Raw genomic sequence first — 27723 nt, 5'->3', positions numbered from 1 at the left:
AGAACAAGCCCCTTCTTTATATCGCATGGCCTATCTTCACTTTCTAGCGATTGCATTGCCAGGCGTTTCACTTCCATTGAAACACATTTCAAACATTTTGGTCAACACTTCTTCCAATTTGAATGGCCCCTGCATGAGACAATATCCTCTTTGTTGTTATTTCATCCCACTCAATATTGAAAGTCAAACATTAAAATGGAGCGCACGAGATAACTTTGTCTAAGTTTTTCTACAAAGTCCAATCACTCCTTTGAAAAAGTTCTTCCAATTTAGCACTTACCCAGTTCCACTGAATATGTTGCCTCTACCTTGACACAATTCCAAGGTTCACAATTTGAACACCATATATGGAAGGCTGAAAACAAGTATGAGAATGATACTAAGATGTTACTTAGCTCCAATATGGCACATTATTAAATGTTGCACCTGTTTAATATATAGGTTTGAGTAAAATTTTAATTCGCACCTATATAAATCATGACTTAGGTGCAAATAAGCTCTCTAGAAAACCACTTTGTAGCCATACATGTGACATTGCCACTAAAGTATACTAGTCCATTGTACAACTTGACCAATCTTAAACCAAAAGAAAACCTCCAATTAGCCAATCGACTCCCAAGTTGACCTGATTAAAAAAAATGATTTCAAACAACTAATCTGCTTGAAAAATCATTTGGACGATATGGCTAAGAGATTTAATCATAATTGATCAACATTTAGTCCCCTCATAATTGAAATTCAATCATTAGACAAAGTGTCCCAAACTGGTCAAACTTCCAACTTTGTCGGCTTTAAGAATTGACAAAATTGCATAACTATTTCATGGCATCTAGTAGGTATATTCTCTAGTCCATAAAGACCCATCCTACAAATTTGCAACTCATGACTATACCTAAACAAAAAGATATAATGTCTCAAACATAGGTACCTGAAAATATGGAAATCAATTATGCAAGTGAAAAGTACAAATTGCATCCGAAATCAATCTGGAAAACTCATCCAACGACTATGTGAAGATCTAAAACTTGGCATATTGGTTAAGTCTGATATGGAGTGCACACAGACAAAATTTGGGCTCATGAGAATGATCTAGGAGCAATTGGAAAGCACACAAACTTAGCCACTTGAAATTGTAGAACAATATATCCTTGTAAAACAGTGGTTTTTGCAAACAAAATGAGCATTGAAAAGTATACAAATGAACTCATGAAAACTTACAACTCAACATGGTGGAAGTATTTTAGGTGCAAAATGCAAGGGTAAGATCAATTCAAGCATATATCTATCACGCTTTCCAAAATATGACTTCACATATAGGTCTCCTAATAATTTTATGAAACTGATCTGCAGTGAAAAGTGAGAAATTGCATTTGGAATCACGTGAAAACTGACCAAATGGATTCATCAAGGGCCCAAATCTGGAACATAGCAAGTACTTGACCTCTATAATGTAATAGTGAAAGAATTTTTGTCATTTGGGTCAACTAGGTCAAATTTATTCCAAGTCAAACAGGGCTACTAGATTTATGAAACAAGTGCAACAATGGGACAACAGTAACCACCAAACTTTGAGGAATCCAAAAACCTATCAAAACTATCATAATGACTTGAAATCAAAAACATAGGTTCTCTAATACGCATACTAAACATCGCCAAAGTGGCAGGTGCTAAAATGTAACCAAGTGCAAGATATTCAAATGCAAACTATGATTCCAATAACAAGTTGACATTTGGGCAAAAGGTGCAGATTTCTCAATTGCTCAAAATGACATCTCACTAAATGATTCAAAACTTCAAACTAATGACCTGAGACGCATATACATACTAAATGCAATGAGTAGAGCACTTGAAACTCGTGATAGGACTCAAAACATTAGTTGGGCACATATGCACAAAAAGATTACATAATGGGTTTACTTTGCAAAAGTTTAACAAGGTACTTCAATCCTTATACATTTTGAGAGTCCTAGTAGAGTGTAAAGTTTAATATCAACTCAAAGACATTTAGATGTAGCTATCTCTACAAGAATTCTAGTATAAGTAGAATGAAGCATATCAAAAGACTTAGAATCCACCATTAGAAAATACTTAGGGCCTCATTCATCTCCTCAAGAACAGAGTCCAACCAGAGATGGAGAAGGAGGTTAGGAAGACGCACCCAAATGGGCATCTTGCCAAAAGATTCAAAAGCTGGGTTAAACTCTTGATGCCATTGTTTAACCATCAAGGGAAATCAATTCTTCCACATGAAGAAATCATCACAAAGAATGGCTCATTTATCCTATGGGTTATCGAATATAGTAATAAAAAGAACTTTAGCCAAAGGGAAAATTTGAACACAATTTGTGATATGGGGTTCCCAGTGCTTTAGATATCCAAGCATGGAGCCCCATGAGGGTGGGCTAGAAGCCCCTAAAGTGACAAATAAGAACATCTTCAGAAAGAGCCTCACATTCTTGCTCCATATATGCCTTTATACCTTCATCTAGATTTAGCTTGATGGATCAACAAGTAGGGAACGCCTTAGTCTCTAAATTTGCAATAGCACCAAATCCCCACCAATACACAAGGATTGGGCATAAGAGAGTCAGATTTTAACACATCCATCAACAGCAAAATAGGCAAGCACAGGTCAGGCCCGCCATCTACATACCCAACAGTCACAATAGCCAAATTTGAACACACCATCTTGACCACAAGAGTGTAATGCAAAGGGTTAGAGCCAACATATAGAGTAGAAGCCATCGAGGGAACAAGATAGACCAGCGTTGCACAAGAGTACGTGTGTGTACAAGAGGATTAGAAATCTCCATAGAGTGGGAGACCATCAGCAAGAATTACACCACCCCCAACAATTATGGAGATATTCTATTTTTGTGATGAATTGTTATCCTAGTAAAATGTTGATGTTTCTTGGTAATTAGACCAAGCCAGTATATGCTTTATGGCTTTGTTGTCTGATTAGGAGGTTTTATTGTACCTTGTTGATTTGACCATGTGAGAATTGTATTAACTTTGCCAAAGTTGTATCTTGACTTCCTTTGTTGTCAACATGAGTGTGATTTGGTTAAGCTTTCATGGTCTATTCTATATTGGGCCTTTTTCCTTATAATTGTCATGTGTATCCCTGTATGGGTAATTGTTGAGTAATATTTATGATTCTATGGTTAAAGGTTCCACGTCATCCTATGTTGATGAATTATCATGATGAACAATTAGTATCTATGATAGGTCTAATGTACATGTGTGGTGTTGTGATATGCATTTGTGGCTATGTCGGCTTGAGCAAATATACAAATCCTTTGGACATTTTCATGGCTTTGTGCACTTGGCTATTATGTTTAATGGGGTGGATTTTAGGGCATCTATAGGAGAGTGGCTCACAATGGGGATTGGGGCCCAAAATGGTCAGATCAAGATAACCCATTGTAGGTTTTTAAGCACAAAGTAACACAACAAAATAAAGTTTTGGGATGGGTTAAAACATTAATCAAGATAATTTGGATGTCTCGCCCTTAGTCATGAGAGGTCTTGTGGAGGCCAAGAATGGGTGGAGAAGGCCAATTTTTATTGTGGTAGCCTTTGTGGTATAGAGTGTCCTCGTGAAATGAATATTGGTTCGATGTGAGTCCTCACCTAGGGGTTATGGTCTAGAGTGGGTGACCATTCCAAGATCAGTCGGGATAGAAAGAGGTTGTCTGATGACACTCTCTTATATATAGCATAAGTTACCCTCAAGTTGTTTTCTGGTGTTCTTTTCTATATTTTGATATTTTGGCTTTGGCATTTTCTTGGTGGTGTCTTTTATCTTATTTAGTGAAGCCTTATATGTTTTTCACGTATGTAGACCCTAGTGGAAACCATGTGGGAACCTTGATCTTTACTCTTGGATTTGGTTTCTCCTTTTGGTTCTATGTGTTCTACATGTGGTATGGGGCCTTATCTCCTAGCTCGAGGGAGTGAGCCTTATGGTCTCATGTGGTTGGGTGGAAAATCATTTTATCTATCGAGTGTTTTTTCTAGCATTGAACCAAAGTATTTCATGATCCTATTTTTCTTATGCAACTTCATTGCTTCATCATTTCTAGAGTGCCTTGTGTGGCTTCGTAAACACTTCCTCAACTTCATGATTTCTACTAGACTTATATTCTCTAATGTATCTCTTTAAGTAAAATTCATTCAGTGTAACCTCTTGTATATGTAAGCTTTAGAAGATGTACAAATTGTAAATCACATTATGTATGCACCTTTTTCTTTATTATGTACTAAGTAGGTAATTAATTATCATGATAGAACTTTTCTTTATTATGTATTGAAATCTTATAGTTTGTACTAATTAAACAATAAATGATCATGCAAAATAATTTCATTTGGAATTTGTGTTCCTTTTTTGTGTCATGTGATGTTTTGTGTCATTGGTAACAACATCAAGGGACTTTAGAGGATGTGGTACTTATTGTTTAATTCTTCTTGTATAAAGTTGTATGATAAGAAAATATTGCACTCTTTTTCTGGTTTTTCGAGCTTTGTTTCCCAAGTGAGGTGTTACAGAAATAAAATTTTATCTTTTAGATTTTAGCTTAATATTAGAAAGTAGAAACTTTGAACAAATATATTTGGGTGTAGATTTATGGACCTAACGTGATTTTCAAATGTTATTTGTGTGTTTCATCATCAATGCAGTTGGAGAGTTTTTTTAGAGCATTTACACTAAAAGAAGTTAATCTAGGAATGCCTCAACTACCATGTTCTCATCTAATACAACCTTTCTATTGAACCTAAAATATAGTGTGTAATTCTCATGATGCTATCATCTTGGATGGCATTGATCCACTTGTTGATTGAACTATCCAAAAAGTAGATATCATGTTCACTAATGAAGATATGGCTAAATTGAAGATAGTAACATCAAAAGCAATGAAATTCAACATAAACAAATATATAATTGAGGAAATAGCCATTCATCGTGTCAATTTACCTTCTACTTTTAAGTTACAAATTACTAGGAATAGAAGGAGAAGAATAAGACGAAGATTATATTTAGTTGTTTACAACACAGCTCAATTGTCAACAATTAAATGATTACTGTTTATAACTTTATACTAATGTAACGACTTGTTTGACTTCAAACTTTAAAATTTCAAATCTTGAAAATGTAAGTGTTATATCACATTTAATCTTTGAATTATATCAAATTGATGGTAAAAAATACAAATTTTCTTAATGCTTTTATTTCCATTACAAATTATGTATTTCTTTTTGGGCCAAAGTCTTAATGTTCAAGTCAAATATTTTAATTTTATTGTTGGGTCTAAGTTTTCAAAATGTTGCATTTACCATACGTGTTGCAATCCACAAGTATATACATTTTTTCCATGTAATCAGTAAGAACGTAGTTACACCTCTAATCATAGTTACACGAAGATGCAAGTATGCTAGTGCTACTATAAGATGGATTTTAATCAAATTAGGGTGTATGAGTAACTTAAACATTTACTACAAATTATGGGTATGGAGATGGGTACACATTCCTCAGTCTTACAATGGAGTTTCTTTGCAACTATGTGAATAAAAGATCTTCCACAACTTAAATATAAGTTGAGATATTTGTTCTATCAAAATTGTACACAACTCAATTAAGTTGGTGAACTACGAAATGCAAGCTCAAAGGCTACAAGTTTGTATTAAATTCACATTATCAAGCCATGGCTTGTATAAATGTTTGTCAAGTTGGCAATATCATCTCAACTAAGATATAGCAATTGCAAAACAAATCTAATGTAATGTGATAAAATATCTATTGTATTCTAGATGGTTGTGATCTAGTCGTTGGTTGAGACAGTGTAACCATGCAAACAATCAGGTTGTGAAACTCAATAAGCTTCAAGCACTACAATTGTATGTGTATTCCTATGAATACAGGGGCACAGTTTAAAAAGTGTAATCAATTCTTAAACATTCAACAAAAGAAATTAGTTTTGCTAGAGGTTGGCACAACCATCTTAAATTGACAACTCTTGAATAATAATCCTTGTGAATCTCTGAATGTTGAGGCTTTTTGTCATTTTGAGAATCATCATCGATGAAGAGTTATGAACACAGAGCTAAAAGCAATCAAAAAGCCTCCCACAGCACCCATAATAGAAGGAATTTCGCCCAAAAATACAATTCCAAGAAAGTAAGTAATCAAAACCTGTTGTTGGTAAAGGAAATTAGCAATTTTATTAATAAATTGATTCTTAAAGCTTGAATTTGCATTCCACAACTAGCACTCACTTTAACATATTGTATGGATGTAGCTCTTGAAGCCTTTTCCAATTGAAGGCCTCTTGTCAGGAATATCTAGAAAAAAAACCTTGTATGCACAAAGTCAGATACCTAAGTAAATTATATACAGCCATAGAACTGCTTAATAAAAGTTGTAGGACAAGGCACCTGTGCTATGTAAGCTGTCAGCCCTACCAAAAATAAAGCAACTAGCTCTATAATGCTAGGTAACTTTGTACCCTGCAACCAAGCACAAAACTTTCATAGGTAAGATAGATGTAACTATAGAAGCAAAATCTTGAAGAAGAAGAAATTTTGATCATACCCGATATTTATGAAGCTTTGCGATAGATATTTCATCTAAAAAATCTTGTCAAGTTTTAAAAAATGGTTGACTACAATTTTGAAAAATAAACATTACATTAAAATTGCATTTAATTGAGCCTTAAACAACAATCAATCTCTTGCCAACTTAAGAAACCCTCGAATTCTCCAAATTTGTGATTTTTTTTTTATTAATGTTGGGTGGATATTTTGCAACCAACAATTTGTTAAAGTCCAATCACAAAATAGCTAGACCAGCCACAGCATATGAGACAGAGTCTCTTCTACCTTAAACGGAAGGCTCCCCCTTCTCACCATTCCTTGGATCAACTCAAGGTAAGCAAGAAATTGAGAGGTTTTGAAAGGGTATTACCAATATTCTTTCCTCTTAACTTTTAGGAAAGAATCCACTTATCCTTAGAGCAAGTAATGGGCAAGATGAAATCTCTAACAACACTGTTATCTAAAAGTTGGAAATAGTGATACCGATAAACCAACACTAACTCACAGGCTAGTTGAAAGTGTACTGGTTTGGCTATAAGTCTAGTTTTAATCTATTCTATAGAAATAACATTTACTATTGGGGCTCAAAGGCTTCCAAAAGTAAAGAATTCTAACCATTTTGTGAATAAAGAAAGTAGCACAAGCTACAGTCCAAGCTCCTAGTCTATGTATCACCATGATCATTCCCAATCAAAGCTTTGAATTCGATTGTTTCTTAACTCTTTAAGCTCAATTATTTAAACCATACAATAATAGCATGAATCAAAGAAGACTAATGCAAATTACAATCAAACCTTCCAATTTGCACTTATCACAATTGCTTTTAGTCCAATCTTTGAATCCAATTGTTTATTTTATTCACTTTTCTCCCAAATCAATACTACACAATCAAAGTTATGCTTGCACAAGTTTGGCAGAGCTTTCTTCCATACAACAAAAGGTGATTTTTACAATGTAGGGGGTGCTTCTTATATAGGAAAAGAAGTGAGAAAAAGGAGGAAAAAGTGGGAGCAACTCAAACAACTTTGTCCCGATATAACTAAGAAAGAAGAATTATTGGATTACATGTCAGTAATCGAATTACATGTGATTACATTGCTTGTGATCCATCTTCTGCATCTACAAAGCTCAAAAACACTTGAAGAAAATGTTGAAACTGTTGATTCTGAATGAATCAATTCTGTAGATTGTCAGCAAAAGCCTTGTACTTTATGATGATCGTGGAATCGAGGATTCCCGTATTCTGCACCATTGCATTCTCTTTGATGAGTTTCTAGTTGTCATTTAATAACTTGATGTGATTAAGCTTTTTCTCATTTGAGTTGTCATGCATTCTCCTTTGTAGATTGGCAAATTCTGGACTCTTAACACTTTTAAGGCCTTTTGAATGGTGTCAAGATGTAAACGCAAAACAACTTTCCATCATCACCGTTAACTCTCTTTTCTTTTTTTGAAGTGAAGTGAATGGCACATTCCCACGTGAACTCAAGTTCTCGGAAAGCCATTGGGAAAATGGAAACCAAATGAATTATTGCTTCTTTTGATTCGAAGCACGCCTTCTTGACGAGATATCTCTATTCTTTGAACATATCTTAAAAAGTGCATCGTAACATGAAGATGAAAACATCTTCCAATGAGATTAGATCCATGAAAACTTTGGGATTTTGAGTGTGGAAGACGAGTCAGAATGAATAAGGCGTTCGAAGTATTGAGTAGATACTCATGAAACACATGTGATGGTTGGGAATGAATCAAAAAAGTATATGAAAAGCGCCAAAGTCAAACTTAAAAGGATGGATTGCATGTGGGCAATGATGGGTTTTCATTTGTAAATGCTTCAAGAATGTAAGCTACGTGCATGAGGATACATGCAAATGATGACTTCATATCTAAAGAGTGGCATTTTACCAAAATTGGTTTCGCTAGATGTAATTTCATGCAAAGTGATTTACATGTAATTCTATTTGATGAAAACATGTAATTAGGTTTGAAGAATGTAATTACATCTAGATGGGTGTGGAGGATGGAATGACATGTAAATGAAAATGGATGTAATTGCATATATTGGAAAATGGAGGTAATATGCATTGGCATATGTTGGTGAAAAGATCTAATGTACTTGCATGAAGGGGTGGAATGTGAAATGGTGTGAAATGCTCTCACATTCTTGGGAAAGAATCTTTAGCAAACATATAACAAACAATGCAAATTGCCATCTCCAAACTCCATTACATACTTTAAAAACATGTAATATGAATAAGAATGCAAATCGCACTCTCCATCCTCCATTACATATTTTAAAAATATTCATCAAGTAATATGCATTGAGCAATTTTGGCCTTAAAGAAAAATAATGGACTCTGAATGCATTTACATGTTTTGAAAAGTCAAATTGCACTCTCCCAAGGGTTTTACATGAAACACTTAACATGTAAAAGGTATGTTCATGCAAATCGCAGTCTAGGAGATCTATTACATGTTTTTAAAACTTATTTTAAATTTTTTAAATGTCTTTCTAGTGCAAATCACAATCTTTCAAAATGGGTTGACAGTTGATTTTGCACAACTTAAGTGATCAATTAAGCACATGTTTAATTTTTTTTGAGAAAATATCACTTAATTGGGTTTAAAATAATATTTGACACTATATAGTTAATTTAGCATGTGCAAATGTTATTTTAAAAGCAATATTTAACTTAGATGTTTTGAAATAAAACATTAAGTAACTCAAAAATAAATCAAACTATGTAGTTAATAAATTCACTTAAGTGAAAAAATAAAAAGCAACTCCACGTGAAAATATAACATAAATTGCTCTATAGTCACTTAAGTGATAAATTTAAGTGGTAAAATAACTATAAAACATAACATAAAGTGAATTTATTTTGATATTTTTCAAAAAGTATATGTCAACATTAAAATATAACATGATATTTTAAATATGCAATTGTATCTGAAGAGTCCACCTTTTGGGCACTTAAATGATCATATATTTTGATTGCCACGTCCAATTCAGCCCTAAGATATACATAATCGAAGGCAAAATCGACCAAAAGACCAAAAGCAAAAAAACACTTACTCAAAAATGCAAAAAAGGACGTTGAAGGCTTCAAAAATCAAGCATAGGCTTAATAAAAGGAAAAATGAAAACGACTTGACGAAAGCCTTCAATAAAAGGATTCATTATACTAATTGGGATTGGTTAATTGGTCAATGTTAGCTAATTAATTAATGAACTAACTCAGAAAAATGCAAAACTAAGTTGAAAAAGGTTCGTACTCTTACCTACATTTTGTGGTGACAAAATGCAAGACAACAATTAATATTGCATTTGTATGATTATTTTAGAGTTTTATGGCATCCCTGTAATCTTGAGCTCGTTGATACATGGATAGATAGTCTAGTTGTAGCGGAATTGTAGGGAGTTGGGAAACAATGTATTTGAGTCCAAGGTAGAAATCTTCTTGTTGTAACATTGTTGCAAATAATTTATAGCTTCACACCATATAAAAAGTATTTACATATTATTCAATCAATGCATACAAACAAATGAATAAAATTGCTCAATTAAATTTTATATGTGCACATCACAAGGATCTTTCAATTTCAATCAACAAGATGAAAACACTAAATCTATCTTACTTTTGTTTGCCTTCCATCCAAACAATGAGCATTTTATTTCTATGACAAGTGAATCATTTATATTGTGAGTTTAGATCTTTGCTCGTTGTTCATACATCATATTTTGTATTTAATTTATCATGGTTTAAGTTTATTTATATTGAGATGCTAGGATTTTTGTCAATAAGGTCAGTTCATTGTCACACATGTTTAAATTTTGTGTCTATTTATCAACATTGAAATGTTAAATTAAATTTTCAAGGCACATCACAAGTATTTATGCATGTTTTGTGGCATTCACCAACATAAAATAAAATACCTAAGTATTATATCCTCTCTTGAACAAGGAAACCTCAAGTACTAAATAATGTGAAACTATGTGATCAAGTATGGCAACCCCAAGGTTTACACTGCAAACTTGTGACTTCGTGTTAGATATAGACTCAATGAAAATTGTGATCTTGCTAGTAATCACAAAGGGACTTACGCTATCATTCCTAGATTTATCAACTCTTCACTCAAAGAAGATGGAACTTGAAATAACCCAATTCGAACATCAAATGAAATATAAAAGGATAAGGTAGGGAAATCTAGTCTACAAATACCTAAGGATGATGATGAAAATGGATAAACTGATTAATGAGTTCCTTAAACCAAGCTTTGCTTCATCATGAGGAAACTACACACAACTCAATGCAATCTCTAAAGGTAACAAAAGAATTTCATATGATAGCATTCCCCAAAATACCCAATACTAGCAATATCCAAATGAACATCCACAATCAAACTAGTGCTCAAGTGGGTTCAGACTAACCATTAACTGCAATTTACAATTGAACAAACTACAAATGGCATTAACCAACGAATTTGTAACCTATCTCCACATTTCTTCATTAAGATCAATGAACAACTAAAACTAAAATAAAACAAATTATGTCAGTACGATCTAAAGATTGAAGTCCATGAGGACAGAAAATTGTTAGTTGCCATCCAGCTACAAAGGTACCAGCAACATATATTTATTGCCAACTTTGAATAAAATGTAACTGATGTGTTAATTTTCTGGCTTGAAAAGAGCATACCCATAAATGTCAATTCTGGTCGATGGTTATACATTTTGAATACAGGTTGTGTACCTACATGCATCTATCATTTACAGTGTTCATGCATCAAATCATAAATTGCACTGTTTAGTGAATTATACAAAAACTAGAGAGGTTAGTGATACATATGATTTATTTGTCTAATTTTGTGCCATATGGAAAAAGTAAAAACCATACAGCTAAAGCATCATCCAGAGAAAAAGAAAAAGAAAAAGAAGAAATATGAAAATACATTCATGGAATCAATCATTGATTTTTACAAACCTGGAAAAGAAGACAAATTCCAGCCATTGGAGTTGAGAAAACCGCATATGCAAAAACAGGGACCCTGCAATCATATTGTCACAAAATTAGTTGATCCACATTGTTTAGTAGTAATTCATTAAACTCCATATACATCTGCAAACACAATTTTCAGTAAACGCCTTGAGTGATCATCGTGTTGTTCATGTTGGCTTTAGACTAATGAATATTTCCTGGTAAGATCTGTCTCTAGCTGTCTTGTGGTGTATTTCGGACTCTTGCACTAAGGTGCCACTTGTATTTATTAATGTGCAAGTTTAGAGCTTATTTGTCTACTGCATATGGTGTCATTCAAAAAGGAAAGACCCTGTCCTGCAAACAGCTCCTGTTTTCTCTGCAGATATATAAAATGACATTGAACTAGGAGAGAGGTGGTCCTTTAAAAGTTGTCCATTATTTCAACCCTTTCAAACAGATATTCTTTCACTTGTACACATAGGCCCAATACCAAGAAGATTAAACTTATGAATTGTTAACACATTCTTATGAATCTTGATTGACACTTGAGATTTCAATTTACTACCCCTGAACTTGCTCCATTTGTGCCATGAATCAATTGATAATACATCCTGGTGTTATTGGTCTTGATCTTAGTCTTAAAATGGTTTGATACACTACAACCAAATCCCAGTTGTTTTTTCATATCAAGATTTTAATGCTTCTTGGTTAGGACCAACATCTTACTGTTTGAAGCAAATTTCTGAATAGAAACTAATATTTTGGTAAAAAGTATTCAAAGTCCCTATTGTCTGCATTCTTATAAGAAAGCTAGTTGACCAAGCATCCAAAGAAAACAATTTTTAGAAAAACTAATGACTAATATGATAATAGTGTCTCAAATAGACAAGCACATGCACTACCCCAATCAGCAAGCTCATTAGAACTTCTTTCCATGTACTGCGTGAAGAAATTCACAGTTGATTTCACTTCAGTACCCTCGGTTCGTGATAATATTGCAAATCTCCAAATGTTTGAAGATGACAAGCACATCCTTGACTTCCTCACAAGTTCAGATGTGTTTGCTACTCATATTATTGATGAAGGAGAATTGTAACAAGCACAGTTTGAGAGTGATCAGATCATGAATTTAAAGACAAATACCATTCCACAAGGAATGATAGAGCTAGAAAGAATTTTTTACTTGGACAGATTGACTTCCCTCAAGTATCAGGCAACTGAAGGAGAATGTGAGAAGGTGGACTTTGGACAGACAAACAAGTTAAGAATGTGTTTGTACATGGAAGACTTGAAGACCTATGCTACTTCCCTCATCACACATACAATTCCACTAAAGCCAGGAAACAAGCCATTTCAGGAAAGACAGAGACCTATTAATCCATTGCTGGAGCCATTGATACATCAAGAAGTTAAGAAGCTGCTCTCAGCAAGGATCATCTTCACAGTCAGACACTCGACGTGGGTCACGAATATAGCCCTCATTAGAAAGAAGAATGAAGAAATAAGATTATGTGTAGAATTCTGGAAAGATAGATTTAGGACTGTATTTGGGCATTCACAACCAAGTGGGGCACATATGCTTACAAAAGAATGCCCTTCCGCCTAATCAAGGTTGGAGCTACTTTTCAAAAGAGCCATGGAAATAACCTTCAAGAACTTGGTTAGAAAGTGCATTATCATATACATGGATGATCTCACTGTGTTTTTCAAGAGAAGATAAGATTGTATAAGCAATTTAAGAAACATCTTTCAAAGATGTGGAATATATGGAATTTCACAAAATCCAAAGAAATGTATGTTCGGCATCACTAAAGGAAATCTATTGGGACATGTAATTACAAAGCATGGAGTTTCAATTGACCTAGTACATATTGAAGCTATCTCAATAGGTATACCTGTAAGTCAGAGATAACTGAAGTTATTCTTTGGTAAGATCAACTTTGTGAGAAATTTTATCAGTGGATTTGCTGAGATAGTCAAGCCATTGAATAATATGTTGAAGAAGGGTGCAAAGATAGAATGGAAACCAGTAGCAAAGAAGGCATTTAAAGAAATCAAGCAAGCTATTGTAGATGGTCCTATAGTTGTCATCCTAGACTACACTAAGTCATTCTTCATATATTCCTTTACCTCAAATCATATGTGTGAGGCAATCCTCACTCAAAGAACAAAGGAAAAAGATGAGCATCCAATTGCATTCATGAGTTCATTGAAGGATGTCGAGTTGAGATACCCAAATATTGAGAAACAAGCTAATGCCCTAGTGAAGGCAATAAAAAAATTCAAAATCTACGTTGTGAGAAGCGAAGTGTGCACCATAGTCCTTGATGCAGCAGTGATGACATTGTTGATGCAGAATGAACTAGGAGAAAGAAGAGGAAATGGATGACCTATATGACATGGAGATACAACTGATGAAGCTAGTTCGGAAACACGCTTTGACACAGACAATTGCTACAAGGCCAACTGGATTAGTGCAACAAGTTTATGTGCTAGAAAAGGTATCTCTCAATGAATGGTATGATGATATTGCTACTATTTTCTGAACCATAAGTTCCCTTCTCACCTAAATCGAGTACAGAGAAAAGCTTTGAGAATGAGAGAACACAATCCATGCTTCAAGGATTATGTTATACATAAAGAATCATGATCCATGTAATATCCCTGACCGGACTTTTTCTCAAAACCCTTGAATTAATGTAAGAAGTTTTAAACAAATAATTTCATACAACACGTTTCAGATTTCATCAATAAAACCCCAGAAAATAACAGATAAAAATGAGTCTCAAACTGTTATTACAATCAATCTATTGTAGAAATACATTTTCAGAATTAATATCTCATTGACGCTTTTCAGCAAAAAGACCAAGAAATCTGATTGTAGATACAAAAATTAAACCAACATTGGATACTAGAAAAGATGAACTTGGAATACAACGTGAAACACCTACGCAATGTCTCCAACTGACAATTGGTTTCCATCCACTGCCCAAGCTTGAAGGTTTCTGTCCTCTCACCTGCTGCAAGATGAAGCTTTCGAAAATAACACTCCAAGAGAGAAAGCGAAATCTAAATCTGAAAACCAAGTATGTTGGAAATGAGTTTCATCTTCCCTTTTGAGACCCAATAGGTGACACTTCGCATTCCCATTTATGTTTCTTTATCTTCTTTTTGAAATAATACTTTTCCCCCACTTAAGGAAATAATGTGCCCATAGATAATAAAGTAACATTATCAATATGAACTTAAATTGTGAGTCACTTTATAATAAATCAATTAAATCTTCTGGCATTAAACTCTCTAACCAGACAGACTTGGATATCCATGTGTGATAGCTCATCAAAAAGGTCTCAACAAGAAGCTCCTAGTCCAACCATGCTAAGCCAAATGACTTACTAAAAATAGTAAGTGTCTAGAAACCCCATTGAAGCAATCCTGCTTAGCCTGCAACTGAAATTGCCAAGGCCAAAAATTGCTCCAATCATATAGAAACTTGGTTTGCCCATGGGACCAAGGCAAAATAGGATAAAGGTGCAACAAAACTCATTGGCTAGAAAAGGGGACATTGCAATCCAATTTATTCAATATGTTTAAGAAAAGAAGAAGCAAAGAAAATCATTGAACATTTGCACAACAAGTTCAAAACCAGTCAGAGAAGCAGTTTAGCCATAGCCAACACTATTCAAGGAATGTAGATGAACAAGTGAAGACATGTAACACTTGCCAAGCAGTTGTTGTACGTTAAAGAAATCCTACAATGTCGTTACAACCTATCATTGAAGTGCGACCATTTGCTAAGTGGGGCTTGGGCTTTATTTGTATGATTAATCCACCCTCTTCAATACAACAAATATAGATCTTAACTACTACAGATTAACGCACACGGTGGTCAGAAGCCCAAGCTATTAAACAATGCACAACAGATGTGGTCATCAAGTTCCTTAAGGAGAATATTATCATAGATTTGGATGCCCATGTGCTTTGGCATATGATATGGCTTACTATTCTCCTCTTTGAATATTACCAACTAGACATTTGAACATAAAATAATACTTAAGTTCTCATCCAACTACTATCCACAAGGTAATGGATTGGTGAACCAACAAATAAGAACCTACTAAGTGCAATAAAGAAGTTACTAGACAAAAATCCTAAGGACTAGCACACACAATTGAGGTTTTTCCTCTAAGTAGACAAAATCAAAATTAAGAGCTCTTTGGGGATATCTCCCTATCATTTGGTTTGTGGATAGGATCCAATTTTTCCAATTCAACTAAGAATTCCAACACTATAGTTCATGCAAGAATATATGAAGGGTGGATACCAAGCACAGACGCATCTAACACAATTGCTTTAATTGGAAGAGAAACAAGATAAAGCTATGGAGAAAAATGTAGACCATTGCGGCATGCTCAAGAGGTGGTTTGACAGAGTGGCTAGAGTCGAGGACTTTTGGATTTTTGACTTCATTCTTTGCTGGCATGAGACCCATGAAGAAAGAGGTGATCATGACAAGTTTGACAATTTATAGACGGTCTTATCCTTCACTATCTCAAAGTCATGTTGAATAATCCTACATATTCTGATCATCCAAAGGGTTAGCCTAGAATACATCATTTTCGTAACTTCATAACCATCCTTGGCATTAGCCCATGAGTCCTCAACGTCCATCATATGCACACACTTCCAACGACCATCCTTATTTTGCTATAAGGATCAAAATCTGCCCTTTTCATATGAATTGCTAAATGATAGAACTGCAATTTCTCTGCTAATCTTTCAACTGCTAGCAGAAATGGACATACTTCATCTGAAGTTACCATGATAATTAGGAATTCAATTACACCCTTCCTCTTCTTCTAGATTTTTTCATATATGGTTTATTGCCTTGTGACTTCCAGCAGCACCATTTTATTTGTTGGATATCTCAAAATTCTATAAGGGTGAGAAGAGAATGCTTGAATCCTCATTTATGAGAACGTTGGGATCTGGATGAACCAAGAGTTGTTATTTTTCACTATCTTTGTGGCTTTAGGTGACAACCTCATCTAAAATCCTCCTTGAAGATGCATGGTGAAGGTACCACTGGCTCTCAAGTAGTTAGGCACATTGTACAAGTGCAACTAAGGATAACATTAATGTACATTCCACTAATTTGCACCTTACCCTATGGATCCTCTACACCCCAATGCTTCATATGTAGTGGTCATTGCCAGTGTATATAGAACATAAGAACTTTTATAGAAAGTTTTGGATCACTCCAAATTTGTAAATTACTGATCTAGCTTGTCACTAATAATCCTAGACCAGTCCACAACCTTGACTCCATCTGTCACTTCTTCAATGAAATACCACATCCAATACTCAAAAATGCAAGATTGCAAGCATCTAAATATGTTGCTCACCATCATCACCATATCATTATATTCCCTCTTGAGATCCAACTAAACAATTTGTTTGGGCAATTTTGAATGACGAGCCTTAGGCTTCAACAACCACTTCCAATCTATAACTTCATCATAGCCATCGGCTCTAGCATTGTCAACTCTCAATGCCCCTCCTTGGATTTGTGCACCAACAAATGATACACTAGGATTCCAAAGGCCTAAACAATTGCTAGCAAAGTGAGATTTTCCAGCACATTGTCATCTAGAACCCAAATCACCCTCTCCTATGATTTGTAATATCTTGGAAACTCCACAATCAAGTTCATACACTAGATGGCAGGAAGATATCTAGTTGCATCCCAACTTCCACTTCTAACTATCTTTTTGGCCAGCAATGTTGGAAAGTATTCTTTGTGTGACCAACATTCTTCTATTGAATTTGTTCGTATTAAGGCATTCCCGGATTTGTGTCGCTAAATTATTTTCATTTCGACAGGATCTTGGATTCCGTAAGAAATCCCTTCAACTTGTTCTTGATCATTTGGATTTTGTCATTTGAGATGTCCCTATCTAAAATAGGATTTAATAAAAAATAAAAATAATAAAACAATAGAATTTTATCAAATAAACATTAACAATGAAAGAGATTTAACAAAAAATATTAATGCTATAATCTAATTATCAATATAAATATATTATTAAAATAATAATATAATACTAAACATTATTAAAAGTAATGACATAATACATATTACAATAATAATAGAAACATAATATATATTGGTATATTATCATATATTATAACCATTGAATATTTCATATAAATATATATATATATATAATCAGTAAAAGGTTGATGCCAAATTATTTTACTATAATTAAGATAAATTACAATAGAGTACAGTCTTCTTTCTATGCGGCCATTGGTAGGAAGGAACAGAGTAAAGAAAACCTTCGATATCACCTGACCTTCGATATCACCTGAGATTTATGCAGTCTGAAATACATATTCAAGTTGCAGATATGATTAATCCACTTTGGACTAGCAGGAATAAGATGAGAATCACTAATCCTTATTTACATGTCCAGCATTAGAGATAACATCTATTAAACTACACTTGTTGCTTTAAAAACTTTAACTGGGCTAACTAAGGCACTAACTATTTTTCACCATGCCTATACACTTAGGCTAGATGCTACAGTAGAAATATTTACCAATATAAATATGAACAATATAAAGTTATCTTAGGCCAAGCCTCTATACTCAATGCCACCTCTCAACAACAATCTGCCAATGAAAACTATGGATCTATTGCCAACTGTTAGTAGAGTAAGGAATCTTGTATCACTCACTGTTAGTATTGCGCACATTATTACTGTTTTAGAATATACATTTGAAGGTCCCTGTTTCACAAACCATTGTGAAGAGAGTACGCATGAATAGACGAAAGGAAAGAATGTGAGCATAAATCAACTGCAAGTAATGAAATTGCATAATTCGATTACATGTCCTTCAGCCATATATTCCAATAATTCTTCTCACCTACTTCGACCGGGTCAAAGTGGTTGAGTTGCTCCCATTTTTTCCTACTTTTTCTCACTTCTTTTCCTATATAAGAAATGCTCCCCTCATCGTAAAAATCATCTTTTGTTGTATGCAAGAAAGCTCTACAAAACTTGTGCAAGCATAACTTTGATTGTATAGGACCAATTTGGGAGAAAAGTGAATAAAAGAAGCAATTGGATTTGAAGCTTTGACTGGAAGCAATTGTGATAGAGAAAATTAGAAGTTTTGACTGTAATTTGTGCCTATTGTCTTTGATTCATGTTATTATTGTGTGTTCAAAAATACAGCATAGTGAGTTTAGAAGCAATCGAAGTTGAAGCTTTGACTGGGAGTGGTTGTGGTAATACATAGACTAGAAGCTTTGATTGTAGCTTCTATTACCATCTCAAGTTCACAAAAAATAATTAGAATTTCCCTACTTCTGGTAGTTTTTATGCCCCAATGGTAGAGGATTTTCTTATAGAATTGATTAAAAAAAAATTATAGAATAGAAATCATCTAATTCTAGAAGTCCTTGCGCCCCAATGGTATTGATTTTTCTTATAAATTAGACAAACAAGACTTAGAGCCAAAACGGTACGCTTTCAATCATCCTTTGAGTTGGTGTTGGTTTATCGGTATCAATGTTTCCAACTATTGGATAGAAGTGCAATTAGAGATTTCATCTTGCCCATTACTCGCTCCATGGGTAAGTGGATTCTTTCTGGAAAGTTAAGAGGAAAGAGTATTGGTTAATACCCCTTATGAATATCTCTACTTCTTTCTTACGTTAAGTTGATCCAAGGAGTAGTGAGAAGGGGAGGCCTTCCCTTTAAGGTAGGAGAGACTTTGTCTCATACATTGTGGCTGATCTACCTATTTTGCAACTAGATTTTCACAAAACTGTCAGTTGCAAAATATCCACCCAATAGGCAATACGATAATAAATGGCCAGTACTTTTCTAAGGCACCCTACAATTCAATTCAAGCACTACTCTGGCAAATAGTAGGGCCCACCCAACCCAACTATAGATCCCAGGTTGGGAGGAAACTATCTATACTTGCTCCTAATATTTTGCAACCCTTACCCCCTTCGTGCATGCATGCACAGGAAGGTCCCCTTTTTTAGTAGGGCATTAAATGTTAAAGAACTTAGGATCTGAGATAGAGTTTTGTTTTTATTTATAATTCAATTATCAAAGATTCACAATAATGTAGTACTAATGAATTCTACAAATATATAATCAAATGACTGCAAGAATGTATATGTAATGTTTATATTTCTTTGAAATTTCACTTTGTAATAATACTAACAGTCTTCAATTGATATGGCTTGTTACATCCCAAATTTTGCCCTAAGTTTTAAAATTGATCACAGTCATTGATTTAACGAATTATTTCTCCCTGATCATGTGAAGTGAGTTAGTTAATTATAGACATTGTATCAAATTATTTCTTTCTTGATCATGCGAAGTGAGTTAGTTAATTATAGACGTTGTATCAATTTATTCTTTCCTGATCATGTGAAGAGAGTTAGTTAATTTACGTTGTATCAACTAATGATGAATTATTTCATTTCTGATCATGTGAAATGAGTTAGTTATTATAGATGTTGATAAAATCTATAATGGTCACTAGATGATTGACAATGGTTTTTGAATTAACGATTAATATATCTTTGAATTAATGTCTTGGCAAGAATGTTTGGTTTGGGTGATTGCAGGAAGAAGACTGAAGAGAGGGGAAGCATTGCTAAACGGGATCATCCGAAGGGGATGGTCAATTGGTCCAATCATCTGAAATCGACAAGTTTGACCTCAGACTGCCATGATAAGGATACTGAGACTTGACAACATGTTGCATTATAGGACCGCATGAGCTATTAGAAAAACAATATAATAAAAACTTAAAATAATATAAATTAAAAATATAATTCATACCTTTGAAGATTTATTATTTAATTATTATTATACACCCTCAAATACGAACATATATATATATATATATATATATATATATATATATATATATATATATATATATATATATATATATATATATATATATATATATATATATATATATATAAATGAGGTGACATCAATAAATTATAAGTTTATAATTTAATAATGTCACTTCATCAATACGTACACATGAATGTACATAAGGATGCATAATAATAATAAAATATTAATTAAAAAATTTTCAGCTTCTTATTTTCTTTCCCTCCTTTTTCTTCTTTTTATAAATTTGATTTGAATGGCATTTGAATGGCTTCTTGTAACTAATGGTAGCCGAAGAGCCAAGCCATTTTTTTTAATATAGTCTCATGATCGTATTTTATCATAACCTATTCCTCTCTGCAATCGGTGGCTCTTCCTTCACCTGTTATACGTTTGAGGAGAATCCGAGATTGTTACAAATTTCTGACTTATTTTCTTTTCATTTCCTTCTAACCTTTTTGGCTTCTCTAATCCCAGGATCAGCACAAGGAGGATGGAGACTATCTTTCCTGGCCGCAAGAGCAAGAAGACCAGTCTGTTGTAATCATGTAAGGCATACTAAGTTCTGCCAATCATGTCGGAATCCGTTTAATGTTTATTTTCTTAACACTTTGCCAGTCAGTGTCCTGCCATACTCATTATGTTTATGAGAAACTAAATCTTGTTGCAAGTTTAAATACAGACGGAATGGAGTATGTTTTTAAATTTAGTTTCCTAGTTGGAATACATAGAGTCTGTTCCACGTCACTATTGTTCTTGAACTATGAATTTGTGTCAACCATGGAATGAGAAATGAAACTATAACATTAATTACGAATAAATGATCTTGCCCAAATTTACTTCTTTTATTTCACCATATAGAGATGAGAGTAACATCATGAAGTCCAAACACCGAGGAATTCACCGACAATGATGCCATTAAAGGTGAAGAGGTGTAAAGCAAATATAGTGGATATAAAACTTGCTAACACTTAGGAATCACCAGCATGGTAAACTGAAATGGTGAGGAGGTGTAGATAGCCTACACAAATAAGAATGAAATCAGATTAACTAAATAATAGACAAATTCTTTAATAGCTCATGCATGCTCCTAAAATGAATTATGTTGTCAAGTCAAGTGGTGGAGATCGGGTTTGCGAACCCAACTTTGAAATCCTTGGCTAGGGTAGAAATGGGCAGATGTGCCGAACATGTGATCATTTTTGTTTGTTCAGACGCTTCAATTATTTTGGAGAATAACTGTTGGGACACTCAAACCACCTGATTACTCAGATGATTGGGCTTATGAACATCCCAAGCCCGATCCTGAGGTAAGGAGGGTTGTTCTATTAAGTTAGGATGTGTGGGGATAAACAATGGTCTATGGTTGGGAGGTTAAGCCTTTGTCAATGCTTCTCCTCTCACCAATGTCGAGGCCTGAACAACAAGATAAAGGGATTCTTTCGTTATTACGATATGTTTCTTTTACACTTATACTTTTAACCCTTAGAAGAATAATTAGACATTTTAATTTCTAGATAGAGTAAACATATACTTTATGTTGAATAAGCATTTCAGTTGATATAATTTAGTTAAGGAAAGTTGGTCGTTACTTTATTTTCAGTTGAATATGTTATTAGTTAGAAATAGATAAACTGTTAGCAATACATATATATTTCTTTTTGAATCAGCTAAACATGAAAGATAGTTAGATTGGAAAGAGTTTCTTTTCAGTTATAATCAGTTGGAGATAATTGTTGATGATTGCAAATGCAATAGATATTAATATTTCCTTGTGATTGATATGTTCTCCATTGCATTTGAATCACTATGTATATCTATATAAGGTTGAATAGTTATGTCACCGTAGAAACATGTCTCTACAGAACATGACATGGTTCATAAAAAATCACAATTAACACAGAGTTGGTTAATGCCTGAACCTAAACTGGCGGCTATTAAATGCAATCCCAATAACATACACTTGGGTGTTCATATTTGACACAAGTCCGACAATATTTTGGGCAATCATGGTAACAATTTTTTTCTTGATCCAGGTTATACAATGGATGCCATTTGATGACATTATTGCCATGTATCAATGCTCGATGTATGAGAAAATAATCATTGCATATATATGTAGCCCGATCTAGGCATGATCACAAAGTATTAAATAGCCTATGACGTTAGTATGTGAAGGACATCAAACACGTGCATATATGTATGTATATGTATGTGTGAACATGTTTCATATACTGATATCAACTTTATCAAATCCAACCAAAGCTATACTTTAACACTCCCTCTTAGCAAGGGTGGATATGATCAATTTCTCAATCTCAATAATCTCATATTCAAGTTTGCATCAAAAATGCTTATTCACAATTGTATCCTTTTTTAAAATATAGACTATATAATTTCCGGCACATTCTGGGACAAGAACATAGTCTATCAGATAATCACTCTTGATCTCAGATAACAAGAATCATGATATTCGGCTCACTCCAAGACTAAAGTTGTCTACCATGATTTATTTATTGTCATGACTTCCGACACAGCCCAGGACAGCAAGTTAATGTAGTCTACCGTGACAGTGGATCAAGAACTCAAGAAATTATCAACACAAGTAGCATCATGATTCCTAGCTCAGTCCGGGACAACAACTCAATGAAGTCAATCACGATGCTTTTGTTATCATAATTACAGGCACATTCTGAGACAACAACTTAATGAAGTCTTATGATAACAGGTCAATCTATTTTTAAGCTCGTCACCTTACAATAGAGACCTTACATCCAATTCAATGAAAAATCGTCACCTTTCATAAAATAATACACATGTGCAAAATAATAACTCAATGCCAAAAAACAAGATATATATATATATATATATATATATATATATAACAAAACTAAGACTTAATCTTAGGAGTTACATTTACATCTTAGTCATACTAAGTTTACCTCTGAAATATTTTCCTTTTAATTTTGCAAAAGGTTTGGTAAATATGTCGGCAGTCTGCTCTTCAGTGTTGATATGTACTAACTTGATAGCATTTTTGCCCACCATATCTCTGATGTAGTGATAGGGAATTTCTATGTGCTTGGACTTGTTATGGAAGACTGGATTTAGAGAGAATTTAATGCACCTTTGATTATCACAATGTATAACTATACGATTCAAGGGCTTACCAAATAGTCCAACCAATAACTTTCATAACCACAATGCTTCTCGAGCTCCCATAGATGCTGTTATGTATTTTTCTTCAATAGAATTCCAAGAAACTACAGATTGCTTCCAACTAAACCAAGATACCATAGCAAACCCAAGACTAAAACAACACGTTGTAGTGCTTTTCCAATTAGTAGAACTGTCGGCCTAGTCAGAATTTGAATACCCTTGAAGTTGTAACTCAACATGGTCATCTTTTAAACCAAGTCCAACAGTGCCTCGCAAGTATCTCAAAATGTGCTTGGCTGCCATGAAATGGATCTTCTTAGGTTCACACATAAATTGACATAATGTGTTTGCAGCATAACAAATATTAGGGCGGGTATTCACCAAGTACATTAGAGATCCAATTATCTATATGTAATATACTAATATATAGGATCTATGGATTCGGATTCGGATGCTTCACTTTTGAGCTTATGAAGATTTGTCTCCATAGGTGTCGGCAATGGTTTAGGAAGATATAGTTAATAGTATAGTTAACTTGGTTTAATATGTTAATAGTATAGTTAACTTGGTTTAGGAAGATATAGTCTTCCTTCTACCATACTTCTAATCCCAAAAAATAGTGTAAGAGACCTAAATCTTTCATTTCAAATTCAAATGTAATATCTTGTTTACTCTTTGCAATAAGGTGATCTTCCCCTTTTATTAGGTCATCAACATAGAGAACAAGTATTAGCATATCACCCTCTAATTCTTTGAAGTATATATTAGGATCAGCTTCATTTCTTGAGTACCCTAGTTTGATAAGGTAACTGTATTTTCTTTCATACCATGCCTTGGGGGCTTGTTTAAGGCCATAAAGAGCTTTCTTTAGTTTATATACATGTGTGTTTTTGTCATCGATAACAAACACTTTGGCTTGTTCCAGGTATACTTCTTCATAAATGACACCATTTACGAATGTTGTCTTTACATCCATTTGATGTAGCTTCCACCCTATGGATGCAGCAATTGCAATGATGGTTCTGGTAGATGTATATCGAACAACAAGAGCAAATGTTTCTTTATAATCAATTCTAGTCTTCTAGTAGAATCCTCTAGCCACAAATTTGGCTTTGTGTTTTTGAATATTGTCATCAGGTGCTTGTTTAATTTTAAATAGCCACTTTGAGGAGACAACGGATTTGTCTTTGGGTCTTCGTACAATGTCCCAAACATCATTCTTTAATATGGATTGATATTCTTCAACCATGGCATCTTTCCGAGCTTGAGATTTCAAGGCTTCTTCAACATCTGAGGGTTTTGATTGAGTGGACTTATTTATATGAGTGACATAAAATGAGTGACTTCTTGTTTTCTTATTTTCTCTAAAGATTTCGTCAGAAGCCACATTGTTTTCTTCAATTATTTTCCTTGCCCAAAATGGTCTTTTTTTGTTGGCTGGATTTGAGTCATACTTAGGGTTAGGTGTTGTGGGTCCATGATCTTCTGTACAACCCTCTCAATTATGGAACTTTCATCTCACTCTAGGATGGGGTCATCATTTGGTTCTATAATTTTAGAGTTTTTATATTCAACATCTTCTTCAAACTTAACATCTCTACTAATTTCAATTGTCCTTGATCCTAGTATGTATATTCTATAAGCTTTGGAATATTCACTATAACCAACAAATATGTTTTATTTTTCCTGAGGGCTCTAGTTTCGTCCTTTTCTCTTTAGGTATATGAATCTATGCAGGGAACCCAAAGATTCTTAGGTAACTTAGATCAAGTTTGATTCCTACGAAGACTTCTTCAGGTGTTACATTTTCTAAAAATGAATGAGGGCATCTTTTTTTAATGTACACTATAGTATTGGAGGCTTCAGCACAAAATGTTATGTGAAGATTATGCTCATGCATCATGGCCTTAGCTGCTTCAATAATGGTTTTGTTCTTCCTTTCGGCTACTCAATTTTGTTGAGGATTATATGGTACTGTATACTCCCACTTAATCCCAACAAATATGCAGAACTCTTTGAATTTTTCAGAAATGTATTCTCCTCCATCGTCAGATCTTAGGATTTTAATTTTCTTCGCAGTTTGATTTTCGAGTAAAGCATTAAACTCTATGAATTTAGATAGAACTTCATTCAATTCTTTCAGTTTTAGGAAATAGATTCAGGTTTTCATGGAATAATCATCGACAAAGATGATATAATACTAGTATCCTCCTTGGGAAGGTACTGACATCGGTCTACACAAGTCAGTATGAATGAGTTCAAGTACAATCTTTGATTTATGTTCACTATGAGGAAAAGATGTTTTGGAGTTCTTTCCTAATGCATAGCCTTTACATGTTCCATCATGTTCAGATTTTAGGTTAGGTATGCCTTTCACAATCTTCTCTATGGAGGGTAGAGCACGGAAATGCAGCTGACCTAGTCTTTTGTGCCAAATCTCACTGATTATTATAACTTCATGATTTAAGGCTAGGTTTTGAGAGTTACACAGTTTATATAGACTTCTGTCTCTGTATCCAATAGAGATTGCATTTTTAATATTTCAATTTTTAGGCCAAGATAGGACATTATTTTCTTGGAAGGTGACACGATACCCTTGATTTGCTAGGCCCGAAATAGAGACTAGGTTTCTCTTGATGCCTAGTACAAATCAAACATCTTTTAGTTGTAGAGTAACTCCAATTTTCAGTTGAACTAAACAGATCCCAATTCTTTTCACAGGCTAAGTGGAGTTATCCCCTATTCTTTCTTCTTTGGTAGAGTGTCCTTCAAAGGTTTCAAACTGATCTCTAAATCAAGTTATGTGTCTAGATGCTCCACTATAATTTAACCAAGCATTCTTATTAGGTTTTAACTCACTTGTTAAGGCAAGGAAGAATAGTGAGTTTTCAACATCCTTTACTTCAATATGTTGGCAAGGGCTTTCTTTCTTTCTAGACAATATTATGATAATAGATAGTTTCTATTATCTATGTTTACTATCTAATGGTTATCTATTGTTATCTTCTGTAAATATTAGAATGTTTCTAATATTTAGTTGTAGTTATCTGTTAGCTTTCTTCACCTTTCTTTTAGCTAGAATAGAATATTTCTATTCTTTACGATCATTTCCTAAGGAAACATCATCCCATTCTTTTGTATATAATGACCTCTCAGTCTCTATTAATAACAAGAAAATATTTTCCGATTACTTTGTAATATGGTATCAAAGTCAATACTCTAAATTTTTTCAAAAATAATTATAATTTCTTGGTTGAAATTATCTGCCTTTTATTTTCGAAATTATTTACATGCATATTTGCTTCCAACTCTCTCTATAATGTCTAGATGCTCCACTATAATTTATCCAGGCATTCTAATTAGAGTTTAACTCACTCGCTAAGGCAAGGAAGAATAGTGAATTTTCAACATCCTTTACTTCAGATATGTTGGCAAGGGCTTTCTTTCTTTCTAGACAATACATGTGAGTGTGTCCAAATTTGTCACATTTGTAGCATTGAACTTTTGACAAATCTCTTTTCTTATAGTTTTGATTTTTCTTTCCTCTTTTCTTAAAATGTCTCTTCCTTTTATTGTTCGAGTTCGCATGTAAGGCTTGAATTTCCTCCTCTTTATTAGGAATGATTCCTCTTGTAATCAACCGTGATTGTTCCTAAGTACAATCATTCTTGAGTTGGTCAAATTTCGTTAGGGTAGGATGTGCACTAATCCTTTGAATGAAGGATTCCTATGTAGTTGGCAACCCTTAAGGGCTATCAATGATAATTCTTGATCATTTACAATATTTAGAGTGGAAAGTTGATCTCTTAATTCTAATATTCTCATGATATATGATGTTACGGTTTCTCCTTTATTCATCTTAATATGGACTTGTATTTTTAAGGTAAGCAATATGCTTGCAATATTGATTTCATATGAATTTTGAATAGTCATGAACAGAGTCAATTATGATTTTCATAGCTTTATTGTTTTGCCTTTTCCATACTATATTATCTGGCTCATTTTCAGGCATAGTTTTATTTTCTTCCAAATATTGTTCTAATTCGAGA

At 33.8% G+C, this 27723-nt stretch overlaps 1 protein-coding gene across 6 annotated transcripts in view; it reads right to left on the bottom strand.

The window, feature by feature from the left end:
* The window catches only part of LOC149529149 (uncharacterized), a 98994-nt gene that overhangs the window by 12919 nt on the left and 58352 nt on the right, over positions 1-27723 (bottom strand). For 2 of the 6 annotated variants that reach the window (XM_089809946.1, XM_089809942.1), the window contains 4 exons: positions 11583-11646; positions 6436-6507; positions 6277-6342; positions 5782-6193 (listed from right to left, as the gene is read on the bottom strand). In XM_089809946.1, coding sequence (XP_089666072.1) covers positions 6077-6193; positions 6277-6342; positions 6436-6507; positions 11583-11646 — 319 coding nt within the window. In that variant the 3' untranslated portion in view covers positions 5782-6076. Of the gene's footprint in view, positions 1-5781; positions 6194-6276; positions 6356-6435; positions 6508-8056; positions 11362-11582; positions 11647-27723 lie in introns of those variants that run through there. The other 4 variants (XR_016358735.1, XM_089809945.1, XM_089809944.1 and 1 more) reach the window with 3 other exon arrangements.

This window comes from Cupressus sempervirens, chromosome 11 (assembly GCF_028749045.1).
Source record: "Cupressus sempervirens isolate cs-2001-9-10 chromosome 11, ASM2874904v1, whole genome shotgun sequence".
Taxonomy (NCBI): Eukaryota; Viridiplantae; Streptophyta; class Pinopsida; order Cupressales; family Cupressaceae; genus Cupressus; species Cupressus sempervirens.
Note: the sequence above shows the minus strand (reverse complement) of the source record. Positions and strands in the feature narration are given on the sequence as shown.